The 17,257-nt window shown below is 46.6% G+C and overlaps 1 protein-coding gene across 5 annotated transcripts in view; it reads right to left on the bottom strand.

Annotated features, from left to right (window-relative positions):
- dst (dystonin) overlaps window positions 1-17,257 on the bottom strand; it is a 647,938-nt gene that overhangs the window by 98,780 nt on the left and 531,901 nt on the right. For all 5 annotated transcript variants that reach the window (XM_070884881.1, XM_070884882.1, XM_070884878.1 and 2 more), the window contains 3 exons: window positions 15,942-16,148; window positions 4,309-4,428; window positions 1,324-1,431 (listed from right to left, as the gene is read on the bottom strand). In XM_070884881.1, coding sequence (XP_070740982.1) covers window positions 1,324-1,431; window positions 4,309-4,428; window positions 15,942-16,148 — 435 coding nt within the window. The remainder of the gene's footprint in view (window positions 1-1,323; window positions 1,432-4,308; window positions 4,429-15,941; window positions 16,149-17,257) is intronic.

Below are 17,257 nucleotides of genomic sequence, written 5' to 3'. Positions count from 1 at the left end.
GAGGACCAGTGAATGTGGTGTATTTGGACTTTCAAAAGGCTTTTGACAAGATCTCACATAAGAGATTGGTGTGCAAAATCAAAGCACATGGTATTGGGGCTAATGTACTGGAATGGATAAAGAATTGGATGGCAGACAGGAAGCAGAGAGTCGGGATAAACGGGTCCTTTTCAGAATGGCAGGCAGTGACTAGTGGAGTGCCGCAGGGCTCAGTGCTGGGACCACAGCTCTTTACAAGATATATTAATGATTTGGATGAAGGAATTGAGTGTAATATCTCCAAGTTTGCAGATGACGCTAAACTGGGTGGCGGTGTGAGCTGCGAGAAGGATGCTAAGAGGCTGCAGGGTGATTTGGACAGGTTAGATGTGTGGGCAAATGCATGGCAGATGCAGTATAATGTAGATAAATGTGAGGTTATCCACTTTGGTAGCAAAAACACAAAAGCAGATTATCTGAATGGCGGCAGATTAGGAAAAGGGGAGGTGCAACGAGACCTGGGTGTCATGGTTCATCAGTCGTTGAAAGTTGGCATGCAGGTGCAGCAGGCGGTGAAGGCGGCAAATGGCATGTTGGCCTTCATAGCTAGGGGATTTGAGTATAGGAGCAGGGAGGTCTTACTGCAATTGTACAGAGCCTTGGTGAGGCCTCACCTGGAATATTGTGTTCAGTTTTGGTCTCCTAATCTGAGGAAGGAAGTTCTTGCTATTGAGGAAGTGCAGCGAAGGTTCATCAGACTGATTCCAGGGATGGCTGGACTGACATATGAGGAGATACTGGATCAACTGGGCCTTTATACACTGGAGTTTAGAAGGATGAGAGGGGATCTCATAGAAACATATAAGATTCTGATGGGACGGGACAGGTTAGATGCAGGAAGAATATTCCCGATGTTGGGGAAGTCCAGAACCAGGGGACACAGTCTAAGGATAAGGGGTAGGCCATTTAGGACTGAAATGAGGAGAAACTTCTTCACGCAGAGAGTTGTTAACCTGTGGAATTCCCTGCCGCAGAGAATTGTTGAAGCCAGTTCATTGGATATATTCAAGAGGGAGTTAGATATGGCCCTTACAGCTGAAGGGATCAAGGGGTATGGAGAGAAAGCAGGAAAGGGGTACTGAGGTGAATGATCATCCATGATCTTATTGAATGGCGGTGCAGGCTTGAAGGGCCGAATGGCCTATTCCTGCACCTAGTTTCTATGTTTCTATGTTTCCACATTTCATTGATCAAACAAGGATTTTCACTCATTATAAACTATTGGGACTCTCATGCTCAAACACAAGGTAAATGAATACTTAATTGCATCCTACATTCTTGTACCTTAAGGGAAGCTTTCTCCTCTTCAGTGCAGGAATTCATAATTTGATCCCCATTTGCAACGAGCTCATCAATTGTATCTTTGTGTCGCAAAATATCCATTGAAAATGCCTTAAAACACAAGGAATAATATGTCAGCGCCGATGAATAAATTATCCGTTTTTTGATTACAAACACACAATGGTCCGAAATGGCCTCCTTCTGCGCTGTAAATTTCTAGATTTCTATGTTTACTGCAAGAAGCACTATTTCAACAGCTTTGCACAAGAATGGAGTGTTAGTATGAAAGTGGTATTAAGTACACTGTCAGCCCCAGTTACTGCCTCAACCTCTAGATTCCTGGCCAATGCAAAGTGCAGCCTCCTTTGAGTTTTAAGTGAAAGGTTGAGGTTACAATAATTTAGGAACATAGGAATTACTGGGCCGAAAAGGCCGAGGTCTATCTAGTTACCCTTCCACCATCCTGATAGTCACATGATACAATGATAATGGAGTTGTAGACCAATCATAGCCATCAATCTCTATCAATGAGTCTACAACAGTCCCAGACAAGAGATGAGGAAAACCATCGGTCCAAAGTCACCTGTTTCTCACCAGCATGCTTACCACGTCATGTCACAAATTTCTCATACACTGTATCCCAAAATGTTATTGTCGGAAGGAAATCTACTTAATTTGCAATTGAATGAATCAATACTAACTACTCCCAACCTCTCCTTTGGGAGCCTATTCCATAGATTGACCAGTCGCTTATTGAAATATTATTTCCGCAGATTAATTTTTCAATTTACTCCCCCTTCAAACACAGGCCACATCCTCTGGCTCTATGAATAATTTACAAAGTTCATATGTAAAGTTTTGATTGAATTAAACACCATCAATCGTGGATTGTTTATAGCAGCAGATATTGGGCAAGTGAAATTTGCCTTTCCTATTGCTTCACTCTTTCCTTAAAGAAACCTCCTCATGAGCCATTTCAACCAGGTGGAGCTTAAAGGTACAGAACTCAAATCCAGTGTACGACGGATGGGTTAGCTATCTACTGAGCAAAACAAGAAAAATAGCCCTCGCCAATTTGCTAGTCAGTAAGTGTTATGCCACGATCATCAACACTCAAAACATGATACTGCAAGGTGCAGCAGATCACTGTGCTGACGAGTACAGATGTGACACTGAGACCTCCAGCATCTGTGCACAAGACACACAGGGCACCAGGACCTCCAGCACCTGTACACATGGACACTGGGACCTCCAGCACCTGTACACAGGGGGCACTGGGACCTCCAGCACCTGTACACAAGGGGCACTGGGACCTCCAGCACCTGTACACAGCACGCACTGCAGCCTCCAGCACCTGTACACAGCATGCACTGGGACCTCCAGCACCTGTACAAGGCACGCACTGGGTAATGGGACCTCCAGCATCTGTACACAGCACGCACTGGGTAATGGGACCTCCAGCACCTGTACACAGGGGGCACTGGGAAATGGGATCTCCAGCACCTGTACACAGGGGGCACTGGGTAATAGGACCTCCAGCACCTGTACACAGCACGCACTGGGTAATGGGACCTCCAGCACCTGTACACAGGGGGCACTGGGACCTCCAGCACCTGTACACAGGGGGCACTGGGTAATGGGACCTCCAGCACCTGTACACAGGGGGCACTGGGTAATGTGACCTCCAGCACCTGTACACAGCACGCACTGGGTAATGGGACCTCCAGCACCTGTACACAGGGGGCACTGGGAAATGGGACCTCCTGCACCTGTACACAGGGGGCACTGGGTAATAGGACCTCCAGCACCTGTACACAGCACGCACTGGATAATGGGACCTCCAGCACCTGTACACAGGGGGCACTGGGACCTCCAGCATCTGTACACAGGGGGCACTGGGTAATGGGACCATCGGGCACCTGTACACAGGGGGCTCTGGGTAATGTGACCTCCAGCGCCTGTACACAGGGGGCACTGGGCCCTCAAGCACCTGTACACACTGGGCACTGGGACCTCCAGCACCTGTACACAGGGGGCACTGGGTAATGGGACCTCCAGCACCTGTACACAGGGGGCACTGGGTAATGTGACCTCCAGCGCCTGTACACAGGGGGCATTGGGCCCTCCAGCACCTGTACACAGGACACACTGGGACCTCCAGCACCTGTACACAGGGGGCACAGGGGGCACTGGGACCTCCAGCACTTGTACACAGGGGGCACTGGGACCTCCAGCACCTGTACACAGCACGCCAACTGGGACCTCCAGCACCTGTACACAGGGGGCACTGGTTAATGGGACCTCCAGCACCTGTACACAGGAGGCACTGGGTAATGGGACCTCCAGCACCTGTACACAGGGGGCACTGGGTCATTGGACCTCCAGCACCTGTACACAGGGGGCACTGGGTAATGGGACCTCCAGCACCTGTACACAGGGGGCACTGTGACCTCCAGCACCTGTACACAGGGGGCACTGGATAATGGGACCTCCAGCACCTGTACACAGGGGGCACTGGGTAATGTGACCTCCAGCACCTGTACACAGCACGCACTGGGTAATGTGACCTCCAGCACCTGTACACAGGGGGCACTGGGACCTCCAGCACCTGTACACAGGGGGTACTGGGTAATGGAACCTCCAGCACCTGTACACATGGGGCATTGGGTAATGGGATCTCCAGCACCTGTACACAGGACACACTGGGTAATGGGACCTCCAGCACCTGTATACAGGACTCACTGGGCACTGGGACCTCGCTTGTGCATAATATTCATTTGAAACAAGTCAACCCAGAACTATCAAATATCAAAACGCTTTCAAATGTACAAACAAGCTACTGAACAGTGTTAATTCAAAAAACAGCATACTCGAGAAAGATCACAGTGGTTTTCTTTATAAATGCTCACAATGGCCCCGAGATTATACTGTAATACAGACATTTAGTACAGTGCAAGGAGACATTGAATGTCGAATGCGCTGCATTACCTTTTGAACTTGCAGCTCAGCAGAGGTCTGGTCTTGCTCAAGCCTTATGTCACCAAGTGAACTGAGCTTCTTCTCTGTTTTCGTGATCCAGGCGATCTCTGCATCCGCCGCTTGTTCAAACTGATGAGGAGGAAGAAAGACAGAGGCAGTCACTTCTGAAAATTCCCGCAGCCACCTCAAAGTCAATCAGCAGTTTTAGTTTTCTGTTTATACCGACCAGGGTCCCTAAACAGTGAATGTTTCCAGGTCAATCGTTCACTGGGGGGGTGGGTGACAGGGGGGGGGGGGGGGGGGGTGGGAATTGCTGCACCAAACAATGGGTTGCTGGACGGTGACCAAAAGCAGGAACCCTTTCTGATCGTCCCCTTCAATTAATTTTGACCAGCTTTAACACCGCTGTACCCGTGATCACCATATACTGGGAATCAAAGCTGGAACCTTCTTGTTTGGGTCTTTATAGAAAACACTGGCATCACCTGGACTGGCTTTCATCACTTGAGGGGGTCGGAGGGGAATTTTTCAACATATTTCTTCCCTCATTAGCCCTGGGTTTTTCCACCTCTCGCAGAAGATGACATGGCTGCGGATGGAGGGAGGGAAGAAATCTTTAGTCACGGTGGTCCAGCCAACATGGTGTGTAGGGCAGGCTGCATGGACTAGCTGGTTAGTTTCCTATGCTCGCTCTACATCCTGGACACTCATTGCTTGAACCACTGGTTAGCTGACACACAGAACGCCAGGACAAATTCATACATTGGAAAACGTTACACCCACTAAAAGACATCTTTCACTTTAAACATTCACTGTCCCCCCCCCCCCCCCACACACACACACAATGGCTGTGAAAGTTATTTTCAGGAACCTCGGATGACCATTATCAGGCAGAATCCAAAACCTAAAGACACTACCTTAATCCACTGTGATCACTGGACAAACGATTGGGAGTTTTTAGTAAAAAGGTTATTGGGCAACTCAAGTATAAAAAGAAAAAGAACCTTGCACTTGGTGGGGAGGAAGCAGGGGAATATGGGTAGAAACTAAAACTGGTTCCATCACGATACTTATGTTCGAGGAACAGAAACTCTGCAGCCCGTATGACTACATCATTCTTCAGCACTTTGGAGTTAAAAATCTCATGAGTTTAGAATGTTCTTTTAGTAACTGGCAGATATCAAAGAGAAGGTCCAAGAACACAGGGTCAGAAGGTAGGTTCAGCTGAAAGTGGTCATTTTGGTCATGTATTTTCTTCCTTCCAGAACACCAACCAGACTGATGTCTCATTACAGTGCCTGGCTCTTTCTGCAGTGAGTTCAGCATTTGCTGGCACCCTTTATATACAGAAACACTTCCTGGCACTTGTCCAAGGGTAGCTTTCACAGCACTGAGCCTGTGCCCGTTTTCCCAAGTGCCTTGGTGTATCTGTATGCCACTAAATACCTTACATAGCTCCAAAGTTCCCTCGAAGGCATCTCCTTTAGAGGCTCAGGAATCCTAGTTAGTTGCTCCTCAAGACTCAATCTCCAACAATGGGAGTCAGTCCTAATGTTACATTGCACCAGCTCTAGCATCTGGGATATCCCTTCTGTTGTACCATGTGCAGAACTTCACGTGGTGTCCGACCGCAGCACTGTACGCGTGGTATCCGACCGTAGCACTGTACGCGTGGTGTCCGACCGGAGCACCGTACGCGCGGTGTCCGACCGCAGCACCGTACGCGCGGTGTCCGACCGCAGCACCGTACGCGCGGTGTCCGACCGCAGCACCGTACGCGCGGTGTCCGACCGCAGCACCGTACGCGCGGTGTCCGACCGCAGCACCGTACGCGCGGTGTCCGACCGCAGCACCGTACGCGCGGTGTCCGACCGCAGCACCGTACGCGCGGTGTCCGACCGCAGCACCGTACGCGCGGTGTCCGACCGCAGCACCGTACGCGCGGTGTCCGACCGGAGCACCGTACGCGCGGTGTCCGACCGCAGCACCGTACGCGCGGTGTCCGACCGCAGCACCGTACGCGCGGTGTCCGACCGCAGCACCGTACGCGCGGTGTCCGACCGCAGCACCGTACGCGCGGTGTCCGACCGCAGCACCGTACGCGCGGTGTCCGACCGCAGTACGCGTGGTGTCCGACCGGAGCACTGTACGCGCGGTGTCCGACCACAGCACTGTACGCGCGGTGTCCGACCGCAGCACTGTACGCGCGGTGTCCGACCACAGCACTGTACGCGCGGTGTCCGACCACAGCACTGTACGCGTGGTGTCCGACCGCAGTACGCGTGGTGTCCGACCGGAGCACTGTAAGCGCGGTGTCCGACCGCAGCACTGTACGCGCGGTGTCCGACCACAGCACTGTACGCATGGTGTCCGACCGCAGCACTGTACGCGCGGTGTCCGACCGCAGTACCGTACGCGCGGTGTCCGACCGCAGCACTGTACGCGCGGTGTCCGACCGCAGCACCGTACGCGCGGTGTCCGACCGCAGCACCGTACAGCCTCAGCACAAATTATAGGAACATGCACTTGACTAATCTGGCAGCACACTAGAATATAATTGTCAGTTTTCCCAGGAGTGATTCTTTAACCTTTAGTCATCTTGTTAGTATTTCAGCTATCAACAATGCTCTCAGAGCTCAGTTTTACTGCAGTAAATAATGTGGCAATGCCAGCATAAAAAGGGGATGTTAGGATGATGACCAGCAGCCCCAAGGCACTGATATGTCAGGCTGATAATAACTGTCCTACCCAAACACAGTTCACTCATCACCCTATCGAAAACTGCAACCAATCTTTAATGTAAATATATGGTGTCACTATTCACCTCCGACCTTATCGAATGCTCCAGTAATTCAACATTTTAACAAGAAGACTTGCATTTATAGCGCGCTTTTCACAACCTCAGTTATACACTTTGTCAGAAAAAAATAGAAAAGCAAATTCTAATTTAAATGGAGAAAAATTACAAAGTGCTACAGTGCAGAGAGACCTGGGGGTCCTTGTGCATGAAACACAAAAAGTTAGTATGCAGGTACAGCCAGTAATCAGGAAGGCAAATGGAATGTTGGCCTTTATTACAAGCGGGATAGAGTATGAAAGCAGAGAAGTCCTGCTACAACTGTACAAGATATTGGTGAGGCCACACCAGGAGGACTGCATACAGTTTTGGTCTCCATATTTAAGGAAGGATATACTTAAATTGGAGGCTGTTCAGAGAAGGTTCCCTAGGTTGATTCTGGAGATGAGGGGGTTGATTTAAGAAGATAGTTTGAGTAGGTTGGGCCTATACACATTAGAGTTCAGAAAAATGAGAGGTGATCTTATCGAAACAGATGAGATAACGAGGGGGCTCGACAAGGTGGATGCAGAGAGGATATTCCCACTCATAGGGGATATAGAAAAAGGGGCCTCCCATTTAAAACTGAGATGAGGAGGAATTTCTTCTCTCAGAGGGTTCGAATTCTCTGCCCAGAGTGCTGTGGAAGCTGGGTCATTGAATATATTTAAGGTGGAGATAAGACAGATTTTTGAGCGATAAAGGAATCAAGTGTTATGGGTAGTGGAGAGGAAAGTGGAGCTGAGTCCATGATCAGATCAGCCATGATCTTATTGAATGGCGGAGCAGGCTCGAGGGGCCAGGTGGCCTATTCCTGCTCTTATTTCTTATATGCTTCTGGAGGATGTCTCAAAGCCCTTTACAGCCAAAAAAATAACAATGGTTATTGACCCATATATAAAAAGAGCAAAAGATATAATTAGACTCATCAATCTCCCTCCATTACATATCAGTGACTATACATTTCAAAAGTATTTCATTAGCTAGAAAGCACTTTGGGGCATCCTGAGGTCATGAAAGGTGCTATATAAATGGCAGCTTTTTCTTTGGCAATACACAATATTATTTGCAATTCTGGATTCTATGTTTTTATGAGGTCTCTTGGTACTTCTGCGGTTTACACATCTGGCCAAACGCATATTCATAGATTGGTTGACCTACTGGTAATTCATAGAGTATTTACATTGCCTTGTGTTGGACCAATGTTAGATAGCTATAGTGGGAGTTACTCTGTATTAACAATAAATAAATATATCCACTGAAAGTAATTGCAAGCTCCACTCCTTTGAGTTACCAGCTCTGTATAATGTTCATCACCGCATAATGTTCATCAACACTCGCTTTGAATACAAATAATTAATTTTTATGTTTAAATTTAGTTCCTGGTGTAGTGTGCCAGCAACGTTAGATTTTGTTTGAAACATAGGCCCATTGTGTTACTATGGTGGTTTTGCGATATTTGACAAACATTATATGGGGGTTATTCGAAAACCTGGTGTTTCCAGCACTCAGCTGCATGCCTGCAATTTCCCCTAAAACCTTTCTCCGAAGCACCATGCTCCGTGCTGCAAGCTCAGGTCTGCAGAATCAACCCCGACAGTCTCGCCACAAGAGCACTTGACAAAGGGTTAACTGGACACCTGACTGAAATAGGACGGCATATAACCTGCACACAGCTAGTTGCAGGAAGAGAGATCCAATCTCACAAAGGCAGGCAAAAGCTTCACAAATCAAGTGGGTGCGACCAGCAACCCACCACCAAAGATAAGGCGAGAGCGGCTCCAGCTGCAAGTTATTAGAACTCAGGCACTCTATAATTCACGTAGCACTGAACAGTAGCACCACATTGAACACAGGTAATGAGCTACATATGACTGGGGAATCTACACTGACAAGAACTGGTGCTTGAAGGACTCAGAATAAGTTGCCTCATAAACTTCAAAAGCCTCTGTACTGATGGGATTTCAGAGTGCATGAACAGGCAGGGTTTACAATACGTTTTCCTCCCGAATCAAGACTTTGAGAATTAGGCAAGTGAAGAAGATAAATGATATCGACGAGTCTTTCAAGCCCCAAATTTGGGGATGCCAGATCTTATTCACGTCAAGGTTGACAAGAGCTCCATAAACCCAACCATAAATGATTAGATCGATGTAAACGGAAGAAACGGGGAATAAAACTTCTTTCCAGTTAAGATCTTATCTATAACTAAAAGATCTCCAAGGGGTTACTCATGGATAATCAAAGAATCATCTAAACTTACAGCACAGGAGGCCATTCGGCCCATCGTGCCCGTGCTGGCCCTTTGAAAGAGTAGTTGTGCTTGGTCCTACATCTCCGCTTTTTGTCCGTAACCCTGTAAGTTCCTCATTCTCAAATACCTGCCCAACTCCCCTTTAAAATGATTTATGGAATCAGTTTCCACCCCTGTTACAGGTAGAGCGTTCCAGATCCTGACAGCTCAGTGAAAAACATGTCCTCGCCTCCCCTAGAGATCTTTTGCCAATGATTTTAAATTTATGACCTCTGGTTATTGACCCACTCACTAGTCCATAGTGGTTTCTCTATTTCACCACGATCCAATCAGCAAATTCATGAGCTATGGACACTTTTCCATGCCCGAAACATGCATCAGATCAATAGCTTTACTTAAGAAATTAAAACCAAATTGGGCATCATCAGTGCTCATCACATCATTTCCCCTCTACCTCCTCACCTCCCCATTTGTTAATGAGCAAATATACTTCAAGATAAACCTGATGAACACGATAGAGCTCACAACAGTAAAAGTTTGCCAAATACTACTTCAAGACAGTGCCCTCTTAAAATTTGAACTGTCTTGTCTTCCCACCCCCCCCTCCTTTACATACCTCGGAAAAAGAACTTCACATAGCTTCAACTTAAATTTGTACTTTAAAAATGGAATCTTCCCAACACCCACATTACCCAATATGCAGGTACCAACAAATGAGAAAGGAATATTACAGTAAATAAAGTTCCGGAGATATTTGTTGGTTTTGTTAACCATCGAAGAATACAGACAACATTCATAAATACCTCCAGTCCGACCCTGGTTTTAGTTAACTTGCAGTAATCTTTTGTTCCTTTGTGAGTTTTGCTTTCATGCGAAAATAAAGTCACATATCGGAATGACAGGAAATGAATATCCCATTAAAGAAGCATAAAACACATGAAAAGTTTTGCATTTCAAACAAGATAACAGATGGAACTTTCCCCCATTGAGTGTCAACGGAGGCAGTAGGAGAATTCCAGCCTTAGTGCGTTATTCGACAGTAATTCTTACCTCAAAGCAAAGTACATCAAAGCAACAGCTCAGATTACACAGAAATTTGGCATTTTGACAACAGTATAAATATCACCGTAAAGCAAGTTCTTTGGAAATAGCAAGTTGATATGAAGACTGGAAATGGTGGTTGACTTTCTGTACAAGTGCACTGTTTAAGAAGCGCATACAACCAATATGTACCAGATAAAAGTTCACGGGGTTGGGGGCAATATATTAGCATGGATAGAGGATTGGCTAACTAACAGAAAAATGAGAGTCGGAATAAATGGTTCATTCTCGGGTTGGCAATCAGTAACTAGTGGGGTGCCGCAGGGATCAGTGCTGGGACCCCAACTAATTACAATTTATATTAACGACTTGGAAGAAGGGATCGAGTGTAATGTAGCCAAGTTTGCTGACGATACAAAGGTGGGAGGAAAAGCAATTTGTGAGGAGAACACAAAGAAATCTGCAAAAGGACATAGACAGGCTAAGTGAGTGGGCAAAAATTTGGCAGATGGAGTATAATGTTGGAAAGTGTGAGGTCATGCACTTTGGCAGAAAAAAAATCAAAGAGCAAGTTATTATTTAAACGGAGATTGCAAAGTGCCACAGTACAGCGGGACCTGGGGGTACTTGTGCATGAAACACAAAAGGATACTATGCAGGTACATCAAGTGATCAGGACGGCCAATGGAATTTTGGCCTTTATTGCAAAGGGGACAGAGTGTAAAAGCAGGGAAGTCTTGCTACAGTTATACAGGATATTGGTGAGGCCACATCTGGAATACTGCATGCAGTTTTGGTTTCTATATTTACGAAAGGATATACTTGCTTTGGAGGCAGTTCAGAGATGATTCACTAGATTGATTCCGGAGATGTGGGGGTTGACTATGAAGAAAGATCGAGTAGGTTGGGCCTCTACTCATTGGAATTCAGAAGAATGGAAGGTGATCTTATCGAAACGTATAAGAACGTATGAGGGGGCTTGACAAGGTGGATGCAGAGAGGATGTTTCCACTGATAGGGGAGAGTAGCACTAGAGGGCATGATCTTAGAATAAGGAGCCGCCCATTTAAAACAGGGATGAGGAGAAATTTCTTCTCAGAGGGTTGTAAATCTGTGGAATTCGCTGCTTCAGAGAGCTGTGGAAGCTGGGATATTGAATAAATTTAAGACAGAAATAGACAGTTTCTTAAATGAAAATGGAATAAAGGGGTTATGGGGAACTGACAGGGAAGTGGAGCTGAGTCCATGATCAGATCAGTCATGATCGTATTAAATGGCGGAGCAGACTCGAGGGGCCGTATTGCCTACTCCTGCTCCTATTTCTTATGTTCTTATGTTAAAATGTGAAATCTCAGAAAGGGGGTTTGCAATATAAATGGGGTGTAGTGTCCAAATATGGAACTTATGATAAACAAGATTTAGGCTTTGCTCACCAGCCTTTTTTTAAAAAAACACCTTTGTTCATGTTTATACAAACCCTTTCTTCATGCCTCAGAGTTAAACGGGAAACGAGTATTCGACTGCCCGCTTTACCCATATGATTTTTAAGTTACAGTCAAATGTTGAATAGTGGAGTTTTGAGGATGGATGAATACCCTTCATTTTGTGTGATAACCTTTGGGGGCCAAGGAGTATTTATGTAGAACGTATTGCCAGAGATAAATGGGGTTCGGTAAAATCCATACGATCAATGGAAGGATGGGGTTTGATGGGCCAAATATCTTTTTCAGATTTAATGCTTTATATTCGAGCCCAGGAAGAGACATTTTGAAGGAGTATTAGGAACAGAAGGAAGTCATTCAGCCCTTTGAGCTTGCGCCGGAATTCAATTAGGTCACGGCTGATCTGTACCTTAATTCCATTTACCTGCCTTTACTCCATAACCCTTACCTGACAAAAATCCAGTGATCTAAGTCTTGAAAGCTCTAATTGTCCAACAGCTTCCAAAACCTTTTGGGGGAGAGTTTTCCAGATTTCCAAAACCCTTTGAAAAGCTGCTTCCTCAGATCACTCCCGAATGGCCTAGCTCTAATTTTAAGATTAAGCCCCCTTTTTCTCGATTCCCCCACCAGAGGAAATGGTTTTTTCTGTATCTACCCAATCAAATCCTTTTAATACTGTAGGTCAGATCACCCCTCAATCTGTACTCAAAGGAATGCAAGCCTAGTCTATGTAACCTGTCCTCATCATTTAACCCTCCAAGCCCCGAATGGAAATCAAGCTTTGCTTTGATGGCATTAATGGTTAGTGTGAGTCACTGCTCACCAATCCCAAACACAAATAATGTCGTACGATCAGAACGTAATGTCTCATCATGGGTCGTTCTACAAAAAGTGTTGTGCAACCAGAAAGCACTAAAAGTGGTGATTAAGGCACACCAAATCTAAAGGAATATAGAGAAATGGATTACAGTGTTTAAGCTCAGGTTGAAGAGCTAGCACCAGTACAGGAACAATGGGCCAAATTACCTCCTTTTTGTGCTGATTCTACCAATACCTCATCGTCCATTTCGATGATAATGTTATCCTTTAAGTGAAAGAAGTGAGGTAAATCAATGGAATTTGGATATATTCAATGCCACCATTGGAATACGTAAGAAGAAATGGTTCTACTCCCACATCCATTGCTGTGTTGACATTACTTAATACACAAATTATAGAAGTAAGCTGCTTAAATTTTCACATATCATAATAGTACTAGGAAATACCTGAACTATAATACTTGGGAGGTAGGATTCATCGTGGAGTCAATGTAACTGAACATCTGATGGGGAATATAACGGACGGGCAACGTGATTTCGCCCAAGAATTTCTACCCCCCAATTGTCGACAGGAACTCTTATGGAGAGAAATTGGCCTGGTTTGCCCCTCCCGTTAGCACCTCTGGGGGGAGGGGCTTAATGGGGCTGCTGAATGGGCGCGGCTAGATCACCGACGCCTGTGAACGTCCCTGGCCGGTTCGCGCTGGCGCTAAAACTAACCGCCTCAGTCTCTTCAGCTCCGGAGATCATGACGTCATCGCCCAGTTATCGCCCCGGGTGTAAAATTCGCTTCAGCCCCCTGTAACATCGCTGGGTGTCAGCAACGGCAGCTGCAGGAGGCATCGTCACCTCGGCTGGCCGCTTGGAGAACGCTAATTAAAGGCAGTGGAGGTCAGGTAGGCCACAATTTAATTATGTACCCCAGTGTGCTGCCTTTTGATTTCTTTGGAACCTGCGACTGCTCACCCATCACTCTTCGAGTGCTTGGGGCTGCTATGCGCATATCGCAGGTGCCGTCGGTGAACATACATAGCCTTGGGCTTCAATGAATGCAGCATTGGCTCTTCCCTTTAAGGGAGGGAAGGAGCCTGTAAAACAGACAGCGCTGCCCCTCACATTGCTCAGCGCGCTGCCGATACCACCACTCTCACTCCCTTTCATCATCATAGGCAGTGCCTCGAAATCGAGGAAGACTTGCTTCCACTCCTAAAGTGAGTTCTCAGATGACTGTACAGTCCAATACGGGAATTACAGTCTCTGTCACAGGTGGGACAGACAGTCATTGGGGGAAAGGGTAGGTGGGGAGTCTGGTTTGCCGCACGCTCCTTCCGCTGTCTGCGCTTGATTTCTGCATGCTCTCGGCGATGAGACTCGAGGTGCTCAGTGCCCTCCTGAATGCTCTTCCTCCACTTAGGCGGTCTTGAGCCAGGGATTCCCAGATGCTGGTGGGGATGTTGCACTTTATCAAGGAGGCTTTGAGGGTGTCCTTGAAACGTTTCCTCTGCCCACCTGGAGATCACTTGCCATGTAAGAGTTCAGAGTACAGCACTTGCTTAGGGAGACTCATGTGGCCTGTCCAAAAGAGCTGGTCAAGTGTGGAGATGTTCGCCTGAGTGAGAACACAACGGGAACCTGGTTCAACCTTGGTTGCATCCAAGGTCGTCCCACCCTCCATCATCGAATTACAGTATATGGATGACGCTTGCGTCTGCGCACAGAGGCCAAACTCCAAGTCATCATCAACAGTTTCACCGAGGCATACGAAAACATGGGCCTTACACTAAACATCCGTAAGACAAAGGTCCTCCACCAACCTGACGCCGCCACACTGGTCATCAAAATCTACGGCGCGGCCTTGGACAACGTGGACCATTTTCCACACCTCGGGAGCCTATTATCAGCAAGGGCAGACATCGGCGACGAGGTCCAACACCACCTCCAGTGTGCCAGTGCAGCCTTTGGCCGCCTGAGGAAGAGTGTTTGAAGACCAGGACCTCAAATCTGGCACCAAGCTTATGATCTACAGGGCAGTATTGATACCCACCCTCCTATATGGCTCAGAGATGTGGACCATATAGAGAGTAGACACCTCAACGCGCTGGAGAAGTACGAGCAGCGCTGCCTCCACATGATCCTGCAAATCCCCTGGGAGGATAAACTCATCACTCCCTTTAGAGCTCCAAGGGAAATGATAGTGCTTGATTTAGGGCTCCACTTCCCTTTTGGAGCCCTAAAACGGAAGTTCCCGGCAGAATCAAATGTTTAGCGCTCCTGCAAAAGTTAGCGCCCCATTTATTTCTAGCCCTTAATATCATACAGCACTGAAGGAGGCTATTCAGCTCATCATGCCTGTGCTGGCTCTTTGTAAGAGCTAGCCAATTAGTTCCTTTCCCCATAAACCTGCAGAAGCTTCCCCTTCAAGTATTTATCCAATTCACTTTTGAAGGTTATTGCTCAATCTGCTTCCACCACCCTTTCAGGCAGTGCACTCCAGATCACAACAACTCGCTGTGTAATTTTTTTTCCCTCATGTCGCCTCTGGTTCTTTTTCCAAATACTTTAAAGTTGTCTCCTCTGGTTATCAATCCTTCTGCCACTGGAAACAGTTTCTCATTTACTCTAACAAAACTCCTCATGATTTTGAACACCTCTTTCAATTCTCCTCTTATCATTCTCTGCTCAGAGAACAACCTCAACTCCTCTAATAACTTCCCCACATAACTGAAGTCCCTCATCCCTGGTACCATTCCAGTGAATCGGCATCCTCTCCAAGGGCTTGCCATCCTTAATATAAGAAATTTGTCTTACAGGAAATCCAAAAACAACACTATTTGTACATCACCCCACATTAGCACCAAGTGACCCAATGCCCAATTCCTCTTTTAAAAAAATGCAAACACACACCAGTTCTGAAATGGTGGAAACCAGTGTAGTTGCTTTTAGCAAGTTAAATGTCTCTTTTAAAGCACTGGTGATGGATTTCCTGCTCTGTAGGAACCCAAGGAGAACAATTGATGGGTCAGACAGATGGTTTTAACAATGAACAACTTAGCTCTGCTTCAGATTCCACATGACACTTGTAGCCACATCAAACAGTGTCCAAGATGCATATTTAAAAAGCTCCCTTTGTCACTGGAGAACAATGAAGTGGCAGAACTATTTGCATGAATATTTATCAAACGCACTTCCATTTGTGAAATAAAGAGGACACGCACCTCCCCTGGTGCGATGGAGGAGAAAGTGTGACATACCTGCTGAGATCTCTGTATAGCAGCATCTATTTCTTCCACCTTCTGCGCGATGGTGTCACTCGCTAATCTGTAGCGCTCATTGTCGTCAGACACCAGCTTGTCGAGTCCTTCTCTCGCTCTCCACGGGACCAGCTCCAACAGAGCACTGCTGACCTCATTAACAGTGTCCAGGCTCACCCTGTGTTCCATCATCTCTTTCCTCAGCTCCTAGGGATCAGCACAGAAAACAGAGTTACCTCAGCGCACGCTTGTTGGGTTTAGAGCATCACAGTGTCATGGAACTGCGCATTGCATGGGATGGTAAGGAACACATCATCTCCGACTCCAGATGCAGCAAGTGACCACTCTTCGCCCTTCTCCCCTGTAGTCGGTTAGCCCCTGTGCAACCCGGCTACATACACACCATCAATAAAACACTCTGACCCGGAGGTAAATCACGCTATTGTACCAAACCGTCTGCCATCAGAATCGCAGGGGGCAATTTTAACTGACGGGATCAGGTGCAACACTGGTTTTACAACCCGCTGATCAATGGAGAATAATATTGGGCAGGGGTGTAAAACCGATGTTCCACCCAATCCCATGGGATTCCCAGCCCATGTGCAAGGTTAATATTACCCCTACTAGAGCAGGTCTCCAGTCGTCCTGGTTCAACTTTTGCCATTGGATAAAGGCCTAGTTCTGTTGAACCAGTGTGGTGGCTGGTGTGCAACAACGGTCACCACACATTAAAAAAAATCCACGCACAGGCATCTTCCACCCCCTCAATAGGAGTTCAGGACTGGAACATCGGGTCCTTCATTGAAACATCTGTGAACTCTTGTGGAAGCAAGTCATCCTCGTTCGAGGGACCACCTATGATGATGATATCAGTGTATGTTTCTGTACGTACTGTGCAAGTAAAAGCTACAAATAGGTATTAGCTTGAAATTCTGGAGAAAAAACTGGTGATAAAGGAACACAAGTATATTTGAGTCTTCACTTGATTGAAGGCAACGTTTTTCAAATTGAGACCAATTGTCAAATTGAGACCTTGTTATGTGAGAGAGTATTTTAAAAGTGACAATGTGATGCATAATGAAACAGCGAATAACATATACCTGTGATTGGGGTGGGTTTTGACTTTGTGAGATAGTGTGAATCAGATAAGAGCGAATCGGCTGCCCTTTTTATCTCTCTCCCTATTTGTATTTCCAATGGATGGGTTGATGGAACGAAGATGTAAGTTGGGTTGTTGATTCGCTATCGCCCATTTAACATTATTGCACTCAGTCAAGATCTGCCCCATTGAGTCCACTGAATGCGTTTTGGATAAA

Source organism: Pristiophorus japonicus, chromosome 7, assembly GCF_044704955.1.
Source record: "Pristiophorus japonicus isolate sPriJap1 chromosome 7, sPriJap1.hap1, whole genome shotgun sequence".
NCBI classification, from domain to species: domain Eukaryota; kingdom Metazoa; phylum Chordata; class Chondrichthyes; family Pristiophoridae; genus Pristiophorus; species Pristiophorus japonicus.
Note: the sequence above shows the minus strand (reverse complement) of the source record. Positions and strands in the feature narration are given on the sequence as shown.